The sequence below is a fragment of the Dendrobates tinctorius genome, unplaced genomic scaffold (assembly GCF_039654945.1).
Source record: "Dendrobates tinctorius isolate UK_male_01 unplaced genomic scaffold, ASM3965494v1 ptg000070l, whole genome shotgun sequence".
NCBI classification, from domain to species: domain Eukaryota; kingdom Metazoa; phylum Chordata; class Amphibia; order Anura; family Dendrobatidae; genus Dendrobates; species Dendrobates tinctorius.
Window position 1 is genome coordinate 84,020,406 of NW_027361738.1, and position 24,337 is coordinate 84,044,742.

A 24,337-nucleotide genomic window follows, 5' to 3' on the forward strand; every position below is an offset into this window, starting at 1 on the left:
GACTCTGCTGCCCCCCTTTTACTGATCACTTTGTGACCCTTCTGGTGGTCATCAGTAGAGTTGAGCGAAACAGGTCGGCGAGATTCATAAGTCGCCGACTTATGGCAAAGTCGGGTTTCGCCGACTGAAACCCTACCATAGCGTGAAGGCGGCCATGCGGTCGGCAAAACGAGCGCCAAAGTTGGATTTCCCAGAATGCCTGCACGTGAGTTTTCTCAGCCACTGAGCAAGGACGTACAATGTGGGCAACGAGATGACATGTGCAGCGTCTGGAGAGAGATTTTGTGCACTTTAAAAAAAGCCGTCCGGCATGTAGGTGTGTTTACTGTCCTCCACTCCCTGCCGACTTTGCTTCTCCGTTGACTTGCATTGTGTTTCATGTTTCAGTTGGACCCATAACTTTTCCCGATAGTCGGACGATTTCGTTCGACTCAACTTTTGAGAAAGTCGGGTTTCATGAAACCCGACTCGACCCTAAAAAAGGCAAAGTCGCTCATCTCTAGTCATCAGGTGACCAGATATGGACCTTCTAGTTATACCACCAGGAAACCATCTCCTCGGTGGAGCAGAAGATTCAAAATAGACCCTTTTAATGATCCCTTCTAGTGGTCAAAAGGTGACAAGATAAGCACCCTCTACCGTATGCCATCTACTTAGAGGTGGGGTCTCCTCCTGTACACTTAGAGTAACAACTTAAACACACTTGCAGTATTTAGTAGGTGACTAAGGACTTTCCACTTGATACCCCCCCTCACCCCCGAGATCTGTCCTGTCCTGATTAGTGACTCCTTAGAGTTCCCTCTACGCTATGCCAATTTCTCAGTGGTGAAGACACAGCTCAGCTCTACCCTTATGGTAATCCCATAAAGACCTTTATAGTGATCAGTAGGTGACCATATTTTGATAGTCATGATGCCACCAAAATCTAAACTCTAGGTTGTGTTGAAGGCAAAGGCTGCCGTTCTGTACTGATCACTTAGTGATGAGAAGACGACCAGATAAGGACCCTCTACATAGTGCCATCCTTACAGTGGTGGATAATACACATCTTGTACCTAAGTAGTTATCATAAAGCCATAAGTTATGGCACGTTCTCAGTGGTGAAAGAAGACACAGCCTATACCTTATACCGATCAGTAGGAGACCAGATAAGGAACCCCTGGCTTATGCCCCTATCTCAGTGGTTAATAAGACGCAGTCTGTAGCCTAGTAGTTGTACAGACCCTCTACCTTCACCGAAGAGATGGGTTCTGGTGGCATCAGGTAAAGTTACAACCTTGGTTCTTTAAGTTGATGACCAGATATTGACCTTGTACTTGATGCCAACAAACATCCATACACCTGGTGATGAAGACATAATCTGACAGGTTGTAGTGTTCACTTACAGACCCCTATAGTGATCAGAAGACTACCAGATAAGGTCTTTTGACCACTACTACTGCTCCACCTTCTGCTACATGGTAGTTATTATTGTGTGACCGGTTAGGTCACCTTCTCAATGGTGAAATAAGACACAGCCTATACATTAAAGCATCAATAGTTGACCCCCTGGTCTATGACCTTTATGTTGTGCCATCTTCTGTGTTGTGAATACACAGTTCATTTGGTGACCAGACAAGGAATCTCTATTTGCCACCTTCTCAGTTGGTGAAAAAAACAGAGCCTGTACCTAATAGTTATCATTAGGTGACCAGATAAAGACCCTCTACCTGACACCACCAGAAACTATCTCTTCACTGAAAGAAAAGATGCAAACTTTGCTTTTTAAATTGGTGTCCATATCTTGACCTTGTACATGATGCCACCAAAAACTCCGTAACCCCGTTGGTGGAGAAGATAAAAGCCGCCTCTGGTAGCAATCATAAGGTGATCATATACGGACCATGTACTATCATAGTTATCGTTGTGCCTCTATCCCAAGCCATCTTTTCTGTGGTGCTTGTGTCCATTTAATGATCCCTCAAATAAGGACCTTCTACCCTGAGGTGAACATATCATTGGTGTAGCCACACAGGGGTCCAAGAGATAAGAGGGCCATTTCTACCTCAAAAGCATTTTCTGCCACAGTTATTGGACTACACAGGGCCCATATACTCTTTTTTCATAGGGGCGCTCTTCTGTCGGTGTCCACGCCTGATCCTATCAGATGCCACCATGGATCCATCCCTGGAAAACACACAACTTGCAGTGCTATCAGAGCATAAGATCTCTTGTCATCAGTAGGTGAGAACTTGCCATCTGATGCACCAGGGATCCATCCTGCAGTTCTATCAGGATATAAGATCCCTTGTTGTGATCAGTAGGTGAGAACTTGCCACCTGATACCACCAGGGATCCATCCTGCAGTTCTATCAGGGTATGATACCCCTTGTTGTGATCAGTAGGTTAGGATTTACCACCTGATACCACCAAGGATCCATCCTGTAGTTCTATCTCAGCATAAGATCCCTTGTAGTGAATGATTAGTAGCTGAGGACTTGCCACCTGATGCCACCAGGGGTCCATCCTGCAGTTCTATCAGGGTATAAGATCCCTTATAGCGATCAGTAGGCGAGAACTTGGCATCTGATGCCACCAGGGATCCATCCTCCAGTTCTATCAGGGTATGAGATGCCTTGTTGTGATCAGTTGGTGAGAACTTGCCACCTGATACCACCAAGGATCCATCCTGTAGTTCTATCTCAGCATAAGATCCCTTGTAGTGATTAGTAGCTGAGAACTTGCCACCTGATACCACCAGGGATCCATCCTGCAGTTCTATCTCAGCATAAGATCCCTTGTAGCGATCAGTAGTTGAGAACTTGGCATCTGATGCCACCAGGGATCCATCTTGCAGTTCTATCGGGACATAAGATCCCTTGTAGTGATCAGTAAGAGAGAACTTGCCACCTGATGCCACCAGGAGACCTCACCGTCTCCTCAATGGTTCTGCTAAAGAAGACACAACCTGCAATTTCAAGTAAAAAAAAAAAAAAAGAAGTTGAAATCTTTTTAAACTGTCCACGTCCTCAAAAGAATGGAACTAATTTAACAACAGAATTGCCTTCGTCACCACCTCTCCTTTGTTGCTGCCAAAAGTGGGGGAGAAGGCTGGAGATGGTGAGGCTCAGCCTCCTCCTCATTGGCCTGCAGGCTCCTGATGACTCTCAGCAGAGGGAACCTCCTGCCGTATATATGGGGAGGACCAGGCATTATTATCTTAGCATCAAGGCAGCTTTCTGCAAAGTTTGGAGTAACTCAACAACACTGCATGCCAGGAACCCCCAGGACCTAAGCAGTGCCACCTTCTCACAAGGAGTCTGCATGACTGGCCGCCACTAGCCATGCTCAGCTTTGTGGATTTACGGACTTTGCTGCTGCTTGCAGTGACCCTATACCTAGTAACATGTCAAAGTAAGTGTCTCCCTCCAGTATTGTCTGCTGATAGTGCTGGGGCATAGCTTCTAGCTGGATATCCTTTACTTTCTTGGAACTTTTATGAATGTCTCCTTAATAGTGTAGGTTGGGACTGACATTGTGCTCTGCTACAGATGTTTCATGTCTTCAGATAAGGCCAAGATCCAAGAATGGGCTTAAAGGGACTGTCATGACCTGTGATATATTTAAGGCATTTGAAAAAGGGGAATACAAGGAGATATAATTCCGCATGGCTTCATGTTATTTGTGTAGGAGTTCAGGGATGGATAGAACAAAAGTTTTTGGTACTTTGCACATCTGGGAGTCCTGGGCGTTGTACTGTATTGTCTGCCAGGAACTAAGCCTGCACGACTCCGCCATCTAGTGGCCAAGATGTGTAATGCACATAGCTGATTTTTCTACATTAATCCTTTTTTAAGACTTTCCTTGTCTCCATATAACATCAATGTTACATAAAACAGACATTACATCACCCAGGAAAATTCCCTGTCTGCTATTTCAGGGCAAGCCTGAGCGCTAACCTTATAGATTATTCTAGAATTTACACCAAAATATCATTCTGGTGATGAAGTGGTGGTGATGTATTTCTGATACTTTTCCACTGATTGTTCCTCTCCTGATGTTGACTCATAAATACACAAATACCGACCAAATACTGAACGTGTGAACACGGCTTAATATTGAAAGATGGATGCAGAACAAATCAGTTGTTCAGGAGTTCTTGCAGTACATCCTATGTGAAATGGACAGCTCTGCTGGAACCTGTAGCATGACACTTACAGTCTATAGCCTTGCATTGCTCAAACAGCACTAGGCAGGTGAAGAGTTAATGCACATGATCTCTGACTTTTCCCACAGCTGCTTCCAGGCATCTCCAAGTACAGACTGGTTCCCTTAGGAATGCACTGTGGCCATAGAGCTGAGAATACCTGCGTCCTCTAGTGGTTATTCTGCAATAGCACAGCACCCTTTGCTTTAGAAGAATAGGTGCAGATCTAGCAAGAGCTGAGTTTGTCATTTGGCACAATTTATTTTAATTGCATGACGTGTTATGGCTTTACATACATTTGCAAGTAACTAGGTAACTATGAACTTGCATGAATGTTCAGATACGAACTAAGCTCTGCTATATCTATATGGTGTAGCCTAAGTTTCAGGGGTTTCATTGGTTCATTGCACCCCTATTCCAAGTAGATTAGACATGACTTGAGTCTACAGTGCTGATATATCTACAGACCACGTATAGTCATAACATATTTTACTGTGTAGCAGAATTTGCAGAATTAATTTCCCCCTTATGATTTGTCCTGAGAGCAAAAAACAAAAAAATTCTATAGGTGATGAGGCCAAAATTATAGCTATTCTCCCCTTCCCCTGACAGAGGTAACACCCCAGAAATGGCCTAGACTGATGAGGAGGAACCTCCCCTGACAGTGTACGCCATGCTGGGCTTTGTAGTGCTAAAATAGATGTTAGACTAGAGGCTTGGGTTCCTATAAATATAATATTTAGTTATATCCGAGACATTGTAAAAATAGTTATTAATTGGGTTATTATTAATATCATTATTATTACTTTTTTCATAATTTCCTTTACAATCTTATAATTATGCTTTGACTCTTATTTTACTTTTATAGCAATATTATTAAAAATGTATCATTATACTATTATACATTATCACCTAAATATTAGCATTTTTAAATGGCAATATTATATCTCACTACTTCATTCTATTAGTTCTACAACTTTTATTGTTTTATTATATTTGTTCTATTCATCACTATTTTATTATTGTGTCTTCAATTTCTATTTATTAATATTATTGTAATTTTATGTATCATTAATATTATTTATTTTTTATTATTATTGTTATTATTATTATTATTATTTATTATTATTATTTATTTTATTATTAAAATCCAGTTTCCATTTAGTTTGATCATTCTTTTATTACTTTTATGTTTTAAAATAAAGTTTATTTAAATATTAATTCTATTTTATTTTTTTTCCTCCCCCTTTTTTCCGTCTTCTCTGCCCGTCTCCCGCACAGACCAGGTCAGTACATTCTTCTGTTCCTATTCTATGTCCCATGTGTCCTTGTATATTTGCTTACATTAGCCCAATGGGGAGGGCTATCCACGATCTGCGAGCCCGGTGTTGGGTACTTCATTGGTGACCGACATGTTGGCCAGAATGAGCCCACCCAGATCTCCTGGGTGGGTTGGCTTTACCTGTGAGTCTCACTCATATAGGGGGCAACATGGCACAGTCCCTATAACTCCGATGTAGAATTTTGGGATTTCAGCTAATAACATTTTGATGGATTTTTTGTGTTTTTTTTTTTCCATTGGACTCTGCACTTTTACTATGGATGAGCTCAGGTGCGGATACAAATTTGCAACTTTTTTTGGAATCATTTTTTTTTTCTATCTTGGAAACATTTTGTTGGAAATCCATTTGATTCGTTGCTTGCATCCTGTTGTTAGTTACCATGGGATCAAGTGATTTGTCATAAGGAAGAGTCATAAAACTAACAGAAACCATCTGTGGTCCTGGAATGTATTGGTGGCGGGTGCAAACATTTTACTAGTATTTCTGTTTTGTATTTGGGGGTTTTTTGCAAATTTTTTTGCCATTTTTTTACTCTTTTTTGTTGTTGTTGTTTTTACCTTTCTATTGTTTTTAGGTTCAAGGGGTCAGGACTTTTCTATGTCTTGTGATATTTGCATTGCAATATCAATGGATACTGATGTAACAGAGCTGAATTTGTCATTTTGCCAAAATCGTATTGTGATAAGTAGATTTTACATAGGACTGCATTATCTTATCATAATGCACTCCCATAGGACTTCAGGTGATACCTGCTGTCTTAGGCTAAAATAGTGCAAAGTATTAAATAACAAATACAGCTCTGCTACATTTCTATATATATATATATATATATATATATATATAAGCTTAGAGTCAGCTAGTCTGAATTTTGTGGAATGTGCTGCCTCCGGTGACAGGTGCCGACAGGTCGAGGCAGCCCTTGGTAATATAACAGGGCCAGAGGCTGTTTCAGGATTGATTGAAAGAAATGAAGAAGATTTCGCTTTGATTGACATTCTGGATACAATGTAAATAGTTTGTATGCAGCAGAGTTGGGTTTAACTTTTATACTGATGTAACTCTATGCAGCTGTATCGTTGCACATTGTAAAAAGCTCTATTGCAGTCCTATGCAAATCGACAGGTAGAACGCTGCAAGGAGCTCTACTGATTATCAGCTCTGCAATGCTTGACAAGCTCAGCTCTGCTACATCTGTATCCATCGCTGGGTTACAGAAAATCATGCATATATTTATATGAAGTGCTGTGATAATGGCTTTGAGTGTTGTAGGTCTGACCTCAGATATTAGCTGGTCTTAGCCCAAAAAGAGGGCAATATTTAAGCATTCAATGGCTGCCTATGGCATCGTTCAGCTTCCTCTGGTCTTTTGCTGCTGCAGACGGTTGTGATTCCTCAGTATGATGTCTTGTTCACGCCTGTTCTTATCTGCAGGGCTCAAGAGGAGATAGAGGCCCAAGAGGAGAGCAGGTAAGGAGCAAATCCACTGAAGGATTCTTAACCTTCCAGCGATTTCAGTTGTGATAGTAAATATTGAGGTTGTGATAGTAAATATTTACTATTTAATATTCAATATTTACATTATTCAATTTTAAAAAAAAAAGTTTAAATTATAGCAGTCAACTTTTTTGTAAAAAAAAACTGTAGAGTCAACTTCTTCCGAATTTTTTCTTTCCTTGTTATTTTAATTCTCAGGTTATTTTTGTACAATTTTTTTTTAGAAATTTTTGGGAATTTTGTCTTTTAAAAAAAAAATAAGTTACAAATAGTTATTTTTCGTGACTTTTTTTTTTACCCACTTAGTGTGTTTGTCAGTAGTACATGTGAGTCTTTTCCATGTATTTTACTAACAAATATCACACAAACAAATGTGAATTAATTCCTACTGTTGGTCACAGTAATAATGCTATAAAACAGTTATCTACCAGATGGGTAACTGCAACTCCTAGAATGCTCTGAATGAAGGGAGTTCTAGTTTCCTAGCATCTGGAGAGCAAATGATTATAGACCACTGAGATAAACTTTCCATATAGATGTATAAGCGTGAAGGTATATTGACGATCTATTTTCTCTTTTTATTATGTTAACAGTTGAATTATGCTTTATATATTGTAATGGTAGTTGCCGCCATTCATGGAGAGTGCCTATACTCTGTACTGTAGCCCCTGGGTTAACTTTAGCCTACAGGTCAAGACTGTACTATATTAATCATTCTATATAGTCCAAATGGACACCAGACCTACATGGAGAACATCCTCCAAGATCCAGGCTCTAGGACAAGGTTGACATGGGGAATGTCTAAACTTCACAATAAACTCTATGGGACAACTTTAGGCTTCAGGATTGGACTGCTTTATAAGGACTATATGGTGGTCTATACGCATAGGCCAGCAACTCGTGTAGACTTTCATATAATCCATATGGATGTGTGTGTAGACACCAGACCTCAATGACGAACAACCTCCAAGTTCCAGGCTTGACACAGTGATTGCCTAAACTTTGTACTATAATGTCTGAGTCAACTTTAGTCTGTAAGTTGGGACTGCTCTGTATGGACCTCATGGCCTATTCGCAGGTCTTAAAACTGTAGCTGAGCTACATGAATAGCCTATATTCATAGCTTGGGTACATTTGTACACTTCCATATAGTCCATATGTACTGTAAATGCGTGTAGACAGCAGCCGTTCATGAAGAACGTCCCCTAAGATGCCGGCTTTAGGACAAGGTGACCGTAGGGAATGCCTAAATTTTGTAATAAACTCTATGAGTCAATGTTAGTCTTCAGGTTGAGACTGTCTTATTGGGAGTCCATGTAGACCATATGGACATGTGTGTAGACACCAGACCTCCATGATGAACGTTCTCTAAGATCCAGGCTTGAAAACCAAGTTGACAAGGCAAGTGCCGTACAAAGGTCATGTATTGTCAATGCTGAGTATAATTAGCCCTACCTTATAGGCCTACACCGCCAATTAGACCCAATGCAAACCTAAACAACTGATGGTTGATTCACTGTGTAGGTCTAGGTCATCTGTTGGCCTAACAGGTTGGCCCATGGTTATCACCACAACTCCCCTTGCCCATGGCTGAATGTTGGTCCATCTTTCCCCCAATTTTAGTCCTATACTTAGAGACAGCTTTTGGTGTAACCTCTTGGGTTTATCACTCAACTCTTTCATATCCGACTAAGTTTTGAGTGTAAAAAATGCTGATAAATATGCGAGATTGTTGTGTTTTGGTACAGATTAACACAACTTAGTAGTAAGATTCCCACATTGTTTTTTTCTAGGGCCTCCCAGGACGACCAGGCAAAGATGGCGAAGACGGACTCCCAGGCTTACCCGGACTCCCAGGCTTACCTGGACCCCCTGGACTTGGCGGAGTAAGACATTAAGCTTATAGACAAAAAAAAAGAATTTTAAAAATGAAAAATTGAAAATTTTGACAGAAATTGTGTTTTACTCTCTTGTAGAATTTTGCAGCTCAATATGACGCTTCCAAAGCTGGCGGTGAACCTGGCCCACAGGTGAGAACCATCCACATTGCAAAATAGTGCTTGTAAGTCCTGTTCTGGGTATTATCTGGCCATATAGATGTAGCTGGTGATACTCGTTCAAGGCGAATGAAGATGGACATACAACCCTATCAATTTAGCATGGCAACCTTTGGGTTGGTGGGTGCTACACCCATGACGTTGACTTGATTGAGCTCATATTTAGACATATGGATAGCTCGGAGAACTATAAATGCTAAACAAACAAAAAATAGATCAGATGTTTCTAACGAGTTGCTAATAGCAAATCACATTTTATTTTTTTTAAAGGGTATCATGGGACCAAGAGGCCCTCCAGGACCCAGCGGATCACCTGTAAGTATTTCACTATCTAATGGACCATATCTGTTAATCTTTTGATAATAATGACTAAGGTAGGTTTTGTATGGAAAAATAATGGGAAACTCAGAAAATGATGATGTATCTTTATGATCAGGAATATTGCAGTGCTGGAACAATAGGAGATAACTTCAATAACGGGAATAGGGAAGATGAAGATGTAAACTATCAGTGATTTAGAGATATTGGATAGGGAAAAAAGCGAAGAAGCCTTATGGTAAAAGAGAAAATCTCTGGGGTAAGGGTGATTGAGATTATGGAGGTGGATCTCAGGGATAAGGGTGATGTCGAATTTGGATAAGGGTAATGAAGCTTTGAGGTTAAGCTTTGAACAGGGTAATAAAGCTCTGTGGTTGGTGGTGATTTAGCTATTGAAGAAGGTAGAAAAGAAAGCCTTGGGGTAAGGGTAATGCAGCCATTGGATAAGGGTCAAAAAGCTCAAGAGTGAAGGTGATTCAACTTTTGGATAAGGGTAGCAAAATTCTGGGGTACGGGTGGCACAGGATTCGAATAAGGGCAAAAAGCTCTGGGGTAGGGGTGATGTAGATTTTTTATTAGGTTAGTAGCGCTATTAGGTAAGTGTGTTGTACTGTAGATTTTGTATAGAATTGTAAAGCTCAAGCGTAATGGTGATCTACCTTTTCGGTAAGGGTAGTAAAACTCTAGAGTAAAGGGAATGCAGCCATCGGATAAGGGTGAAAATACTCTACAGTACTGGTGATGCAACTTTTCAATAAGGGTAGCAAAGTTCTGGCATAAGGGTGATGCTATTCTTCGATAAGGTTAGGGTGGTAGAGCTCTGGACTAAGGGTGATGGAAATTTTGGATAAAGGTAATAAAGCTCTGGAGTAAGGGTGATAGAAATTTTGGATAAGGGGATAAAAGCTCTAGAGTAAGGGTGATAGAAATTTTGGATAAGGGGATTAAGGCTCTGGAGTAAGGGTGATAGAAATTTTGGATAAGGACATTAAAGATCTGGAGCAAGCGTTGTGTAGTATTTGGCTAAAGTTAGGTAAGTGTGTTGTCTTGGGAAAGTGTGTTGTAGTGTGGCTTTTGGTTCAGGTAGTAAGGTTCATAACCAAGTACAATGACCAAGGGTAATGCAGCCATTGGATAAAGGTAAAAAAAAAAAGCTGTACAATAAAGGTAATGGAACTTTTGGATGAGGTTAGTAAAGCTCTGGCAGTAAGGGTTGTCTAGATTTTGTATAGAGTAGTTAAGCTGTACATGAGATTGATGGAGCTCTTAGATAGGGGTGCTATACATCAGGAAGAATAGAAATTAAAGACAAAAGTTTGAGAAATAGGTGATAAAACTTACAGATCATGTCTTATATGTCTGAGATAACGGCGATGAAGCTGTTGTATGAGGATCAAGTAATGTAGGGTACATATAGTAGACAACTACATAGTAATCATGGGGTGAGTGATGAGCTTTTGAGTTAGGGGATAACAGTTCTTAAAGAAGGAACGTAAGGGACAATCTATACTTGCTATGCAGGGGATTCATTTACTGATGGTTTGCAGAACAGGAGAGATGCTCGTATCTATTATTCATGACCTTTCTCATCTTTTTGGTGCTTCTGTAGGGATCTCAAGGTTTCCAAGGACTGGCAGGAGAGCCTGGTGAACCCGGTCAGACTGTAAGTTCCTCTTAATAATAACATTTTCACATTGTGTAGTTAGAAAAGAATGCTCCCATTAACATCACATAATTTTCATATCTTTAGGGTCCCTTAGGCTCCAGAGGCCCTGCTGGCCCCCCTGGAAAACCTGGTGAAGATGTAAGTGCTAAGGCCGAAGGTGTGAGATGCCAAGTTATTATATATTACTATTTACTTGTGTTGACGAAAACCATGCTTGGCATTTTCAGGGTCACTCCGGCAAACCTGGAAGACCTGGGGAGAGAGGCATAGTCGGTGGTCAGGTATGAGATCATGTGTTAGTGATTTTGTCTTCTGTGTAAGTGTTAGATATTTATCCCTAAAATTTACAGAATCGAGGGCTTCCTGAAGAGTAACCTCAACCAATACTGAAATTTCAGATGGACTTGCAAAGTTTTAGGGGTGTATTATTCATCCATAACTATCTTGGCCATCACAGTTGGCTTTGTGGAACCCACCATGTATCCACCCATCATACATGGTGTGAATCATTAAATAGTCCATTTGTACTTCTGAATGGAGCCAGTATGGGAAAAATGGTGGAGGTTCTCCGAGCCTTGAAATTGCTCATTAGATTCAACCCTCCAATCCAGATATTCATGAAAGCCCTAAGCCTGAAATAAAATATCTAGATGATTGAAACAAGGTTTGTGTCACATGCTCATGTAGATCTCAGTTTGTATATCCAATAATGTGCCTATTATAATCTTTTAGGGTACCCGTGGCTTCCCAGGAACTAATGGTCTCCCTGGATTCAAAGGCATTAGAGTAAGTATTATACTTATTTTATGGTGGCCACACAAGTCTACATGACTGATCTCACTTCCATTTTGCAGTATAGAGCATGATGATGGAGCACTATGGTCAAAAGTTTGGGTGGGGGGGCTCCTCCACATTTTTGGAAGAGTGGAAAATAGTCTGTTCTGTATGATTTCACTGACCTATGATGTTGGCCACATTGGTGCTAGTGTAGGTAGCACCAAGGTCCACCATACATATTAGACTTAGGTCAACCAAATCTACTAATGTTGACTATATAATGTTTATGATGGGACCTCCCTACTCTCCCCAAGGGCCTTGGGAGAGAAGAGCGGCCATGTTGAATTTTTACACCCTCTTGTGTTCAGAGGGCATAGCCATCCCCAGAAGTGCTTGGCAGTAATTTGGCACAAGTTTGGGCATATGTATTGGGGATTGGGTGGGATCGCTTTTGGCCGATCGTGATCACAAGCTGAGATCAGGATAAACTTTTTGTGCTGCCGAGTCTCTACAAGTGCTAGTGGCTGCGGGACGTTTCCCCGTTTGCCCTCACCATAACCTGTTCCATGCTCGGCATACAGGGCTACAATCTACCAATTATCGGTAATTGGGTGAGATATTTTTGGCTTGACAGATGGATAAATTGACCCTTTTTGATTTATTTCAGGGACACACTGGCAGCGATGGACAGAAGGGAGTTTCTGGTGCCCCTGGTATCAAGGTATCTATTCTCGTGATCAACAAAGACACCCGGCCTTACATTTAATAGCAATCTCTACCCAAATATGAAGTTATATAATTAGTGGGAAGAGTATATTTTATGACATGTGAAGTAGAAAAAACAAAAAAAATATTAGAATCGAAATGTAATCGAGTAAAAGGGACCGTGACCTGCTGCAATAAAAAGGTAAAAAAAAAAGTATAAACAATTATATAATATGGGTGTTATTCATTAAAGGTGGAATTATTGTTAAATGACAATTCAGCATTTCCAAAAGTCAGATTCGTACAATACAGATCAATATGGTGGATGGTTAATTCACTTCTCAGTGTTGGTACCCTTAGTTAATCCAGTTAGGGTGAAGTCCTGAATGACATTGTATGAGGATCTGTGTAACCTAAATTATACAACTGTACAAGATTAGCAAAATAATGGCTGCATTAAAATAAGTGCCACCCCTTCTTCACAGGTTGTGTCTGGTATTGCAGCTTAACGCTAAACACTTTGGTATTGCAGGTCAGCTCTGTATTTGGATGAAAACAGATTTATTTTAATAAAATTGTTCCCTAAGGTGCTTTAGAAATCAGCTGTCACTCCAGGAAGGCAGGAAGTGATGTCACAGTAACAGATAGTATGGGGGAAGGGCCTGACTACGACTACACTAAACTCACATCAGTACAGGTTATTACATTTTATGTTTATATTTATTTTTCCCTATAGGGTGAGAATGGTGCTAATGGTGAAAATGGATCCCCAGGTCAGGCTGTAAGTATTACATGTTTTACTTTCATATAGTTTTTGCTACTATTATTATTATTATTAATAATAATATTTTCTGTTATTATTTGCTATTATTACAATTATTTGCTATTATTATATTTCATTTACTGTATTATAATGCTATTTTTCACTATTTTTCACTATTTTTTCATTTGTATTAATATTTTTATATCACCATGTTGATATTATTATTAGTATGTTTTATTGTTCTACTGTATTATGATAATGTTATTTTCTTAACTATTATTATTTTTAATATTTTGTCTCTTTACTATATTGATTTTATTAGATTGCATTATTATTTTAATTTCTTGCTATATTGTTATATTTTTTACCTTTTTTACATTTTATATTTAGTCCATATTTTAACTACTTATTTTAATTATGTAACCGTTTTAGTTATACTTAGTAATATACTAATAAGCTAGTAATGTCTTATTATATAATGTCTGATAATAAGATAATTCTATATTGTTTTTTTCTTTACATTTTACTATATTTCCAAATTAGATTACATTTTATACAATAACGTGTTTCGTTATTTTTTTTCCCCTGTATCATATTAAAGGGTTCTCGTGGTCTCCCTGGTGAGAGAGGTCGTATTGGAGCCTCCGGCCCCGCTGTAAGTAAATGGATACCTCGCCAGCGATCAATGAAATAATTAAATCGTAGTAATTAACAGAAGATGATACATATTCTAAAATATTAGAATAAGTTGTGTTATTATTACTAATCGCCTTCTATAAAAGCATTACATTTCAAGACCAGATTTTATGACTTTATGTCACAGGTATATTGACATTTGGCGGACGAAGGGAGTGTTTGCTCCTCCCCCCTGACCCCTGCCTTGCCTCCTCCCCATAAAGTTTAAGTCCGCCCCCCCCAAAGAACACCGATTTTTGGGCAGGGCTTACCTAAACCCAACCTCTTTTGCCAAAATTTTCCAGAATTGTTTTTGAAAATTTGGAACAGTCCCAAACAATCCAGGCCTGTTAGTAACGACAGATCATCTGGCATCATATTAATATTGGTACCAGTGGTAGTGGTACAGCAAAGAACCCAAAGTGGGGCTGTAGGTGGCACTTGCCATCATGTCCTAATATTCAGAGCATATGATTCACTTTTGTAAGCAAGACGGGTGGCATCATCCTGTGGCCTGTTTTATTCTCACTTGTAAGTCGGGCCCCTTCTGCATAGGGGCCCCATGGCAGTCACATGACCCGTGATGGAAGGAACACCTATGTACCATGTGATGGATGAAGCTTCAATGCATACACACAATTTGCTACTTTCCTTAAAATCTTACTCTTTTTTTTTTTGACAGGGTGCCCGCGGAAGTGACGGTAGCAGTGGCCCAGTCGGACCCGCTGTAAGTATGACATGGATTTTTAAATGTCTTTGCTAATGAGTAATAGTGGAGACGTGTCACATTATGTGTGGCATTTTAGGGTTATGCCCTAATATATAAAAAATATTTATATTAATATACAGCAAAAAAAAATTAAAAAAATGTAAAAATTCCAATTGAGTTAGGATTAATGAATAAACAATAAAACGGGCTAATATTTTTTTTAATTCTATTAGTTATTAGGCGAGCACTTGGTGGATTCTTCTCTAATATATGACTTTTTTTTCTGATTTTTAACTGTTTCATCTCTTTCAGGGCCCAATTGGTTCAGGCGGCTCCCCCGGTCTCCCCGGTGCCCCTGGTGCTAAGGTAACTTGGATATTTTGTGAAGTCCACAAATATTTTAGGGGGATCTTGGAGCAACTTTTTAATTGTCTTCTAATGTTTTAATAGGGTGAAATAGGACCTTCTGGTAACACTGGTCCAATTGGTGCTGCTGGAGGAAGAGGTGAACCCGGACCCCCTGGTGCTGTTGGCCCTGCTGGACCACCTGTAAGCGCTTCCTGCTTTGTACATGTGTAAGATATCATGTATGGGTGAGCACATCATTATTAATGACATTTTCTTAATTTTTAGGGCAACCCTGGTAACAATGGTGTCAACGGAGCAAAGGGTGCAGCTGTAAGTATATATCCGGATTGTATTGGTTAAAGGGGTTGTCCGTGTGTTGTAGGTCTTCTTACAACTTGAGCCCTGTAGGACTCTTGCGTCTATATTTAAGGTTCCCAACTTAGTTTCATGATTTCCATGTTTGTGGACGAAAAAATAAACAATGCAATGTAGGGAGAGGAGTGAAGAGATTATGATGTGACGAAACGCAAATATTAATATGCTTTTGTTTCATTTCAGGGTCTTCCTGGTGTAGCTGGTGCTCCTGGATTGCCTGGTGGTCGTGGTGTTCCTGGAGCACCTGGACCTTCTGGACCTGCTGGAGCAAGAGGTCTTGCTGTAAGTGGCAGTATGTACATATTGGCAGATAGCGCAATCCGTCTGTTCTTTCACTATACTCACGTTAATTCTTTTGTCACAGGGAGATCCTGGTGTTTCTGGTTCTAAAGGAGATACCGGAGCAAAGGGTGAACCTGTAAGTAGCAGCAATCTCATTAGGGTCTATTATAGTAATTTGTTGACCGATTGTAATAATTACATTTCAAATCAGATCTGGAAAATGTTATAATCCCTTCTTTAGCTTTTTCTTTCTAGTTATCACAGTTTGTATTTTAACGCAGGGTTCTTCTGGTCCTTCTGGTCCTGCCGGTCCTTCTGGAGAGGAAGGAAAGAGAGGACCCAATGGTGAGGCTGGATCTTCTGGTCCCGCTGGAAATGCTGGAATTAGAGTAAGTGTGATCTGCAATTAATAATTATTAAAAATTAATACATTTCACCAAATATTAGAGTCCAGATGTGATATCATGATTTTTTCATGGTTAGCTGACGATACATAGACGACATCTTTTTTATGTAATACATATATATCATTGTACTTATCCAGATTACTTTTGATACTCGTAGATAAACTTATAATACACACAAATTTTGGCATTAAAGCAGTGTGTGTCATCCAGATGATCAAAATACTTGCTGTGAGAATGATCAGTATTACAGATTATCACACTAGAAAGAGCCTCTAAAGGTGTCCATACACATAAGATGAAAGTTGATTAAACCCACTGATTTGTGTGTAAGGGATTGTTACTTCTGCCTATAAAGACAAGTATTGCTGAAACAAAGAATTGGGCATGCTACTTTTTCAACATGCCCAATTCTTTCTTTCTACAGGAGATTAGTTGGGACATAAAAAAGTTTAGATGAAGCTTTTTCCCCTCCCCCAATTAACATTGCAAGTCAGGATGAAAAGTGGTTGGCTGAATTAGGGTTAAGCTTCCAACTATAGAGAAAACCTGTATAGTCTTGTACTTTTATAATGTCATACAAAACCTAACTTGTGTTATATTTATTTTAGGGTGTTCCCGGAACCCGTGGTCTGCCTGGACCTGATGGTAGAGCTGGTGGCATTGTAAGTTAACTTCAAGGTTCTATTCAATTGTTGAATATTTCAATTTATTCCAAACCAGTTTAATCCATAACTTTTACTTTATTTAGGGCCCAGCTGGTAATCGCGGTGCTTCTGGTGCTCCTGGAGTAAGAGGTGCTAATGGAGATGCTGGACGCCCTGGAGAACCCGGTCTTGTTGGAGCAAGAGTAAGTTAATCTCTTCTCAATCTATAAATCTGTCTTATGTGTTCGATGGGAAGTTTTTACAAAATCGTAATAAAATTATTTTAGGTGTTATGTACGTACTAATTGACAATCTTGTTTTAGGGTCTTCCTGGTTTCTCGGGAAGCACTGGTCCTGCTGGCAAAGAAGGTCTTGCTGTAAGTTTAGTACTATTTTAGATTATTTTGTTTAGTCTCTTATTACAGCTCCATCATATTCCACAGAGCATTACAGACATCATCATTTATGTCCCTGTTGGGGCTAACAATATATATTCCCTCTCAGTATCTCTTTGGACTGTGGGAGGAAACCCCCCCACAACAAAGGGAGAACATACAAACTCTCGGCAGATGTCGTCCTTGATGGTCAGATTAAAGACCTTATATTCTAGAGGATACTATCTAGATACCCCCAATCCTAAATCTTAGGAGAGAAACTCTTGGGCTCTTTTTGCACCTTAGTCTACAATGTGTTTCAGCTCAATTAAGATTATGTTTAAGGGGTTGTCAAGGGTTAGAAAAAGATGACTGCTTTCCTCCAGTAGTAGCATCACACCAGGACATAGTTTGATTTTCACCTGATCCAAGTTGCAAAATCAGGCATAACCAATGGATAGTTATGGTGCAATGTTCTTCTCATCCTGTACAAGCCATCTAAGTAAGTGTTTCTCAGTGGGTTTTTATTGGTTAAGGGTTTTGATGCTTGGTCAAGTGTCGTTGGGTAACCATAGGTGGAGGATGCATCTTGTAGAGTGCATCACCCTCAAAAACACAATGACCTTTGATATTATTGAACCTGTGCTTTATTTTGTGCTTACCTGTTTGTTTTATGTTTAAGGGTCCCCAAGGTATTGAAGGCCGCGCTGGTGCTTCTGGTCCCGCTGGTCCCAGAGGTGAACCTGGTAGCATTGGATTCCCTGGACCCAAAGGTCCAAATGTGAGTATATTACTGAAATATAACCTTAAGTGTAATTGAGAGAGTAAATTAATAAAAAAAAACAAAACATACCTGACATTAATGGCGGCGTCTTCTCCCCCCAGGGTGAGCCCGGAAAGAACGGAGAAAAAGGAAGCCAGGGTCTTGCTGGAAACAGAGTATGTACAATATCTAAAGTGATTTCAAATAAGTTGTATTTAGACTGAAAGCTAGAGTCCTTGTAGATATAGTGTAGACTTCAGTTCCGTTTAGTAGATGCTACATTTTGGTGAAACATTTTTGTTTTAAAATATAATTAGCTGGTGGCAGAAGAGTCACTTGCTAGTAGTTACCTTTGGTGCAATCTATATTATAGTTACTATAGACCTCTAGTCACGATTTTTGAGAATGGCTGTAAAATTCAGAGAATGTTTTTGAATTTCCTTAATTTCAATGTGTTTGTTTTTAGGGAGCCCCAGGTCCCGATGGAAACAATGGTGCCCAAGGTGCCATAGGTCTTGGTGTAAGTTGAATTTTCTAACACCTGTTTTTGCACCCTTCCTTTACAGAACACAAAACAGAACTTCTTTCCAGAGAAAGATCTATGATAACTCATATTTCCTATATTTGGTCTTCAGGGTGGTCAAGGAGATAAGGGTGAACAAGGTCCAGCTGGTGCCGCAGGTTTCCAGGTAAAAACTTCTCACTACTATCTTAATACAATATGAATAGTGCGTACAATTATTAACTATGGTTCATTCCGTAATGATAGGGTCTGCCAGGTCCCGGTGGTCCTCCAGGAGAAGTTGGCAAACCCGGTGAAAGAGTAAGTTGCCAATTCATATAAATTTGCAGTCGTCTAGTAGACACCAGTTATGGGTTTGGTGGTAACATCTTGCCCATTTGTTACCTTATTCAGATATTTATTATCATTTTCCATATTCCAAAGAAATGTCCAAAGATCCAGGACTTCAATGGATGTCACAATCTAAGCCTCCTTTGCACAAAAACTAGTGCTAATTTCATAGGAAGCCAATTATCCTACCATTTTTTGGGGGTGAATTTGGGAAAAAAAACTGTAGAAAACTAAAGCAAACATGGTGGGAACCTGCATATTCCTTGTTGTAGATGTTGGATTTAGAATCATCGAGTCACCAGTTGCAGTCTCTTGGAGAATTTCTTTTTGTGCCTCCAATGCATTCTACAAGAAAGCCCCTCATTATCACACTGACTCCATCTAAGAAAGACTTGATTGTCAATATCTGTCCGATGTTAACTAATATTTTTATAATATTTTCTAGGGTGCCCCTGGTGATTTTGGCCCTGCTGGAGTTGCTGGTACAAGAGTGAGTATTACATTAAATTATTCTGGTCTCCTTCCTCCATTTTTCTTCATCGTGTATCTCTGTGAAAAACATTTCCATGTGTTGAGTAGTCAGTAAAAAATAACTTGTGCATAATGCTAATCCTATTATTGCTCTTTAGGGTGAGCGTGGTAACCCTGGTGAGAGCGGAGCCATTGGTCCACTTGGAGCTCTCGGACCCCGTGGACCTACTGGTGCCCCCGGAACTGATGGAAGCAAAGTAAATTTTTTTCCTATTATTATTATTTAGAAATAGTCAATTTCTTAAATGCAACTTTTTGTAGGACACAAGCATAGTAATACACAAACATCTCTCAATCATGAGACTGGTCCATGATGAAAAATTATCATTATCTATAGCCATATAGAGTGCATTTGTACTTATGGGATGGAGCCAAAATTAGGGTTATATAATTAGTTCTTGCATTATTGCTATGATCAATTTTATGATATGCATTGGTAAAGTTGTGTCAGTAATCGTAGATTATCCATCTGCAACCATAGTGCTTGAAGTAAGGAAAATTATTACAGTGGTCACCATAGGTGGTCAGTGATTGAAATTATTATATTTATCACAAATTTCCATAGTGGCAAAAAAATTTATTTACCCAAATATCATTATGGCATCTACTGTAGATTTTTCAAGGTTTAGTGAACTAACATTGACAACGTTTTTCTTTCTCTTATATACATGTATCTCTATACTTATCAGGAATACCTTGGATGTATGGTTATAGATATAATACACTATTATGTTTGAAAGAAATAGTTATTGATAAAGGGAAAATCATAAATTGTGATAGTTCCAGGTCAGGGATAAGTGCATAACAAAGGGGTTGACAAAACACCAAATAAAAGGTCAAGTGTCATGCTCTGACCGTGACGGGTTCTATACTAGTAATAACAGTAGTTTTACATTTTATAATTGATTCTACACTGTAATGTTGTAACTCATCCAGGGAGAGCCTGGTGCTGCTGGTCTGAATGGAGCTCTTGGTCCCCAAGGCCCTGCTGGAATCCCAGGAGAGAGAGGTGCCGCTGGAGTCCCAGGAGGCAAGGGTGAAAAGGTAAAATGCAAAAATAAAAAAAAACTTTATTGAATGACACCAAGAATTTGGACTAATGATATATTAATATTGGCCCATTCCATAGATCCCAATCATGACCACGACTGGTGAAAATACTCAATATGACTTTTTGATCCACAGGGAGATGCTGGCAATGCTGGAGACTATGGTAGCCCTGGAAGAGATGGTGCTCGTGTGAGTACACTGTAATCTTTCGTTGTAGTTCTCCAAACTCTAGAATGTATCCCTTCCCAACCCCTTACCGCTTGCAAAATATATTGTATATACTCCTACAATGCAATATGTATTATTTTCTGACTCTACAGTAGCATGCTAGCATATGCACCTCATTACAGCTCTGCGCTAATATGTGCTATACCTAAATGTAAATATCTGACCCATGCCCAACTCTATACTAATACATGCCTACCTGTCAATATCTGAAGGGTATCCAAACCCCACTCTACACTCATATGTACCCAACTCTCAGTACCTGATATGTTCTCATATCCAACTCTAAACTACTACATGCCCAACTCTCAATATCTGATATGTACCCATCTATACTAATACATACCCAACTCTCAATATCTGATATGTACCCATCTATACTAATACATGCCCAACTCTCAATATCTGATATGTACCCATCTATACTAATACATGCCCAACTCTCAATATCTGATATGTACCCAAACAACTCTACCCTTATATGTACCCAACTCTCAATATCTCATGTGTACCCATACCCAATGTGCAATACCTAATATGTACCCATACTCATCTCTAAACTAATACACTTTCAGTATTAATATCTGATATGTACCCAAACCCAACTCTACACTGATACATACCCACTCTCAATATCTGATATGTACCCAAACCCAACTCTACACTGATACATACCCATCTATGCTAATACATGCCCCTCTCAATATCTGATATGTACCCAAACCCAACTCTACACTGATACATACCCATCTATGCTAATACATGCCCCTCTCAATATCGGATATGTTCTCATATCCAACTCTACACTCATTTGTACCCAACTCTCAATATATATGTACCCATACCCAATTCTACACGAATACATCTCCAGTATTAATATCTGATATGTACCCATCTATATTAATACATACCCAACTCTCAATATTTGATTTGTACCCATACTCAACGTTCAATACCTGATGTTCCCATATCCGACTCTACATTTATACATACTCAACTTTCAATATCTGATATGTACCCATACCCAACTCTCAATATCTGATCTACTGTAGAGCAGAATTTACCCCTTTCCAACTCTATGTTATCTTATTTGCATCCCATCACAGGTTTTCAACAACTGATGTTCACTTTCCTGTCCCCTCACTATGTAATATGTACCCTAATATATACAACTCCACGTTATGTTAGTGGCATCCCGTCACCACTGTATGTGGGCTTATATGTGCCTTTTTCCAATTTTACTACCCTACACTAATCATCAGGGTTTGGTCAAAAGTGGAGGAGCATTTCTGAGGCACATCAGTATAACACATCCTAGGCCTCTCAGTTGGGAATTTCTTTCCTAAGAGACTTCCATGTAATAGAAAAGTCCATTTACATATGGAGGAGCATTGACAACCCACCTTCAATTTGCGTAGATTGGTTTTTGCAATAATAGTTATCGTACGCCGGTTTCTGGTTAGCCATAATGTTCACCATGAACACCTGAAATGAGGACGGTTTCCTATTTTCTATCTATTTCTGATCCATCGCTCTGATATTGTTTTCTTATCTTGCTCTGTATAGGGTCCCGCCGGTGCTGCTGGTGCCCCCGGTCCAGCTGGAGGTCCCGGTGACAGGGTAAGGATGTCATAAGAATCCATTCCACTATAGTTTTACACTACAATTATCCTTTATTGTGGCTTTAATATTTGGTTTCCTTTTTTTTATAGGGTGAATCTGGACCTGCCGGTCCTTCTGGTAATGCTGGTCTCCGTGGTAATCCTGTAAGTGATATCCATTATAATAAATTGATTTTCATACCTCAGGAATAGAAAAAAAAACAAACTGACAATTTTTCTTCTTTTACTCTATCCAGGGTGAACGTGGTGAAGCTGGTCCCGCTGGTCCTACTGGTTTTGCTGGACCTCCTGTAAGTAACTGGACTTTTAAAAGTGCCGTGCAATGATTTCAACTCTAGTCACTTTAATTACAATGGACTAATATAATGCTGCGTTATATTCCCTAGGGTGCTGCTGGTCATGCTGGAGTTAAAGGAGAGAGAGGTCCTAAGGGACCCAAAGGAGAACTTGGTTCTGCCGGCCAACTCGGTCCCGCTGGTGCAGTTGGACCTGCCGTAAGTAACATATTCTTAAAACTTTGGGGGATGGTAAAGTTTGGAACAATATAATGGGTTATAGACCATGTAAATACAGACCACTTTCCTGAACCATAGTGGCTTGGTGACCCGAGAGATCAATTGAGTAAAATCTTTTTTTTGTCTTTTGCTCAGGGTCCCAATGGAGCTGCTGGATCCACTGGTGCTCGTGGTGATGCTGGTCCTTCTGTAAGTCAATGGCGTGACTACCATAATATTAGGATTACCGTGAACTTGTGTTAGAAAATTATTAACTATACATCACATATCCCAATTATAGGGTGCAACTGGATTCCCTGGGCCTGCTGGAAGAGTCGGTGCTCCCGGACCCGCCGTAAGTGCATCGGCAATTTCTTTTCCATTGGCAATTTTAATTTCATTGGTTATTAATTTGCTAATTGCTTATTACCGTAAACGAGTTGTAATAGTTGTAACCAGTTACATCGATGCATTTTACAAAGAAAATCTAGAAGATGCCACCTTCGTTTGGTTCTTGGAGAAGAACGTTACTCTTGATGAGTACCAACACAAAACAAAAGGTTTATAGGCTGTTTCCATATACATTCGCTGATCCTAAAAACAAAAAATTGATCAGTTTATAGCCTGCTTTTAATAAAAGGTAAAAAGAAATAAAGAAAGTTGAAAGATAGGAAAGTACAATTTTACCAAAATTTGCAACTCAACATCCTTCATTCCGAGACTGTGATGCTTTCACTATGACACATCCATCGTCCCATTACTGACTAGAATATACTCGGGATTTTCATTCAATAATATTTCACACTATATCTATACATAAGATGTTTTTTTTTCCCCCTTGTAGGGTGTTGTTGGCCCCTCTGGCCCAACTGGTTTCGCTGGCAAAGATGGTCCAAGAGGTCCACGTGGTGACAGTGGCCCAGTTGGTCGCCCTGGTGAGCAAGGTCATCTTGGCCCTCAAGGTCTGGCTGGAGATAAAGGTCCTTCTGGAGAAGCCGGTCCCGCTGTAAGTATAAATTAAAAAACAAAACAATTTACAATGATAAAAAAGTGTAAAAAAAAAACCAAAAACCTAAAGACTCAGGTTGTCAAGAATATTATTGATGATGATGATTACAGGTCTTCATCAATGTTTTGAGTTTTTTTTACACATGAAATACATGTTTACTTTTCATACCATTTTCTAAACAATTAAAGATACTATTTTTTTTTTTAGCCATGCAGATTTTTTTTTTAGCCTTTACTACATATAGGGCCCAATTAATTAATACATTTGCGCCTATTTTATTTTTGCCCAGTTTTTCCCATTTTACGGCTGTTTTTTTTAATCTAAACTCTAAAGTTTAAGTTTTGGGTTTTTTTTGTAGATTTTTCTCTATTTCTGGGTTTTGCAATCCAGTTGCAGATAATAAAAAATTAAAGTAAAAAAAAAGTTGCATTATTTGCCTTTTTTTGATAGATCACAAAAATTTGGGGCAAAACGTGTTCTAATTTCTGTCTAGAGTAATTTTTTTTTGCATATTCGCGAGCAATTGTTAGGAGTTACATGCAAAATTTTAAATTTTTTCACTTTAAAAAGGGTAAAAATAAAGAGCATTTTTTTTATTTTCATGCACCATTTTGATGAATTTGGTGGTAAAAGAAAGGCAATGAATGCTAGACAAAAAAAAAAAAAA

At 39.2% G+C, this 24,337-nt stretch overlaps 1 protein-coding gene across 1 annotated transcript in view; it reads left to right on the forward strand.

The window, feature by feature from the left end:
* The first annotated feature begins 3,191 nt into the window (after nt 1-3,191).
* Nucleotides 3,192-24,337, forward strand: part of COL1A2 (collagen type I alpha 2 chain) — a 28,216-nt gene continuing 7,070 nt past the window's right edge. The window contains exons 1-38 of the mRNA XM_073582058.1: nt 3,192-3,410; nt 6,961-6,996; nt 8,817-8,909; nt 9,000-9,053; nt 9,351-9,395; nt 11,008-11,061; nt 11,149-11,202; nt 11,292-11,345; nt 11,797-11,850; nt 12,509-12,562; nt 13,283-13,327; nt 13,911-13,964; nt 14,667-14,711; nt 15,006-15,059; nt 15,144-15,242; nt 15,327-15,371; nt 15,600-15,698; nt 15,781-15,834; nt 15,980-16,087; nt 16,714-16,767; nt 16,854-16,952; nt 17,073-17,126; nt 17,806-17,904; nt 18,009-18,062; nt 18,353-18,406; nt 18,522-18,575; nt 18,656-18,709; nt 19,185-19,229; nt 19,369-19,467; nt 20,207-20,314; nt 20,456-20,509; nt 22,112-22,165; nt 22,258-22,311; nt 22,404-22,457; nt 22,554-22,661; nt 22,818-22,871; nt 22,963-23,016; nt 23,506-23,667. Coding sequence (XP_073438159.1) covers nt 3,324-3,410; nt 6,961-6,996; nt 8,817-8,909; nt 9,000-9,053; nt 9,351-9,395; nt 11,008-11,061; nt 11,149-11,202; nt 11,292-11,345; nt 11,797-11,850; nt 12,509-12,562; nt 13,283-13,327; nt 13,911-13,964; nt 14,667-14,711; nt 15,006-15,059; nt 15,144-15,242; nt 15,327-15,371; nt 15,600-15,698; nt 15,781-15,834; nt 15,980-16,087; nt 16,714-16,767; nt 16,854-16,952; nt 17,073-17,126; nt 17,806-17,904; nt 18,009-18,062; nt 18,353-18,406; nt 18,522-18,575; nt 18,656-18,709; nt 19,185-19,229; nt 19,369-19,467; nt 20,207-20,314; nt 20,456-20,509; nt 22,112-22,165; nt 22,258-22,311; nt 22,404-22,457; nt 22,554-22,661; nt 22,818-22,871; nt 22,963-23,016; nt 23,506-23,667 — 2,556 coding nt within the window. The 5' untranslated portion in view covers nt 3,192-3,323. The remainder of the gene's footprint in view (nt 3,411-6,960; nt 6,997-8,816; nt 8,910-8,999; nt 9,054-9,350; nt 9,396-11,007; nt 11,062-11,148; nt 11,203-11,291; nt 11,346-11,796; nt 11,851-12,508; nt 12,563-13,282; nt 13,328-13,910; nt 13,965-14,666; nt 14,712-15,005; nt 15,060-15,143; nt 15,243-15,326; nt 15,372-15,599; nt 15,699-15,780; nt 15,835-15,979; nt 16,088-16,713; nt 16,768-16,853; nt 16,953-17,072; nt 17,127-17,805; nt 17,905-18,008; nt 18,063-18,352; nt 18,407-18,521; nt 18,576-18,655; nt 18,710-19,184; nt 19,230-19,368; nt 19,468-20,206; nt 20,315-20,455; nt 20,510-22,111; nt 22,166-22,257; nt 22,312-22,403; nt 22,458-22,553; nt 22,662-22,817; nt 22,872-22,962; nt 23,017-23,505; nt 23,668-24,337) is intronic.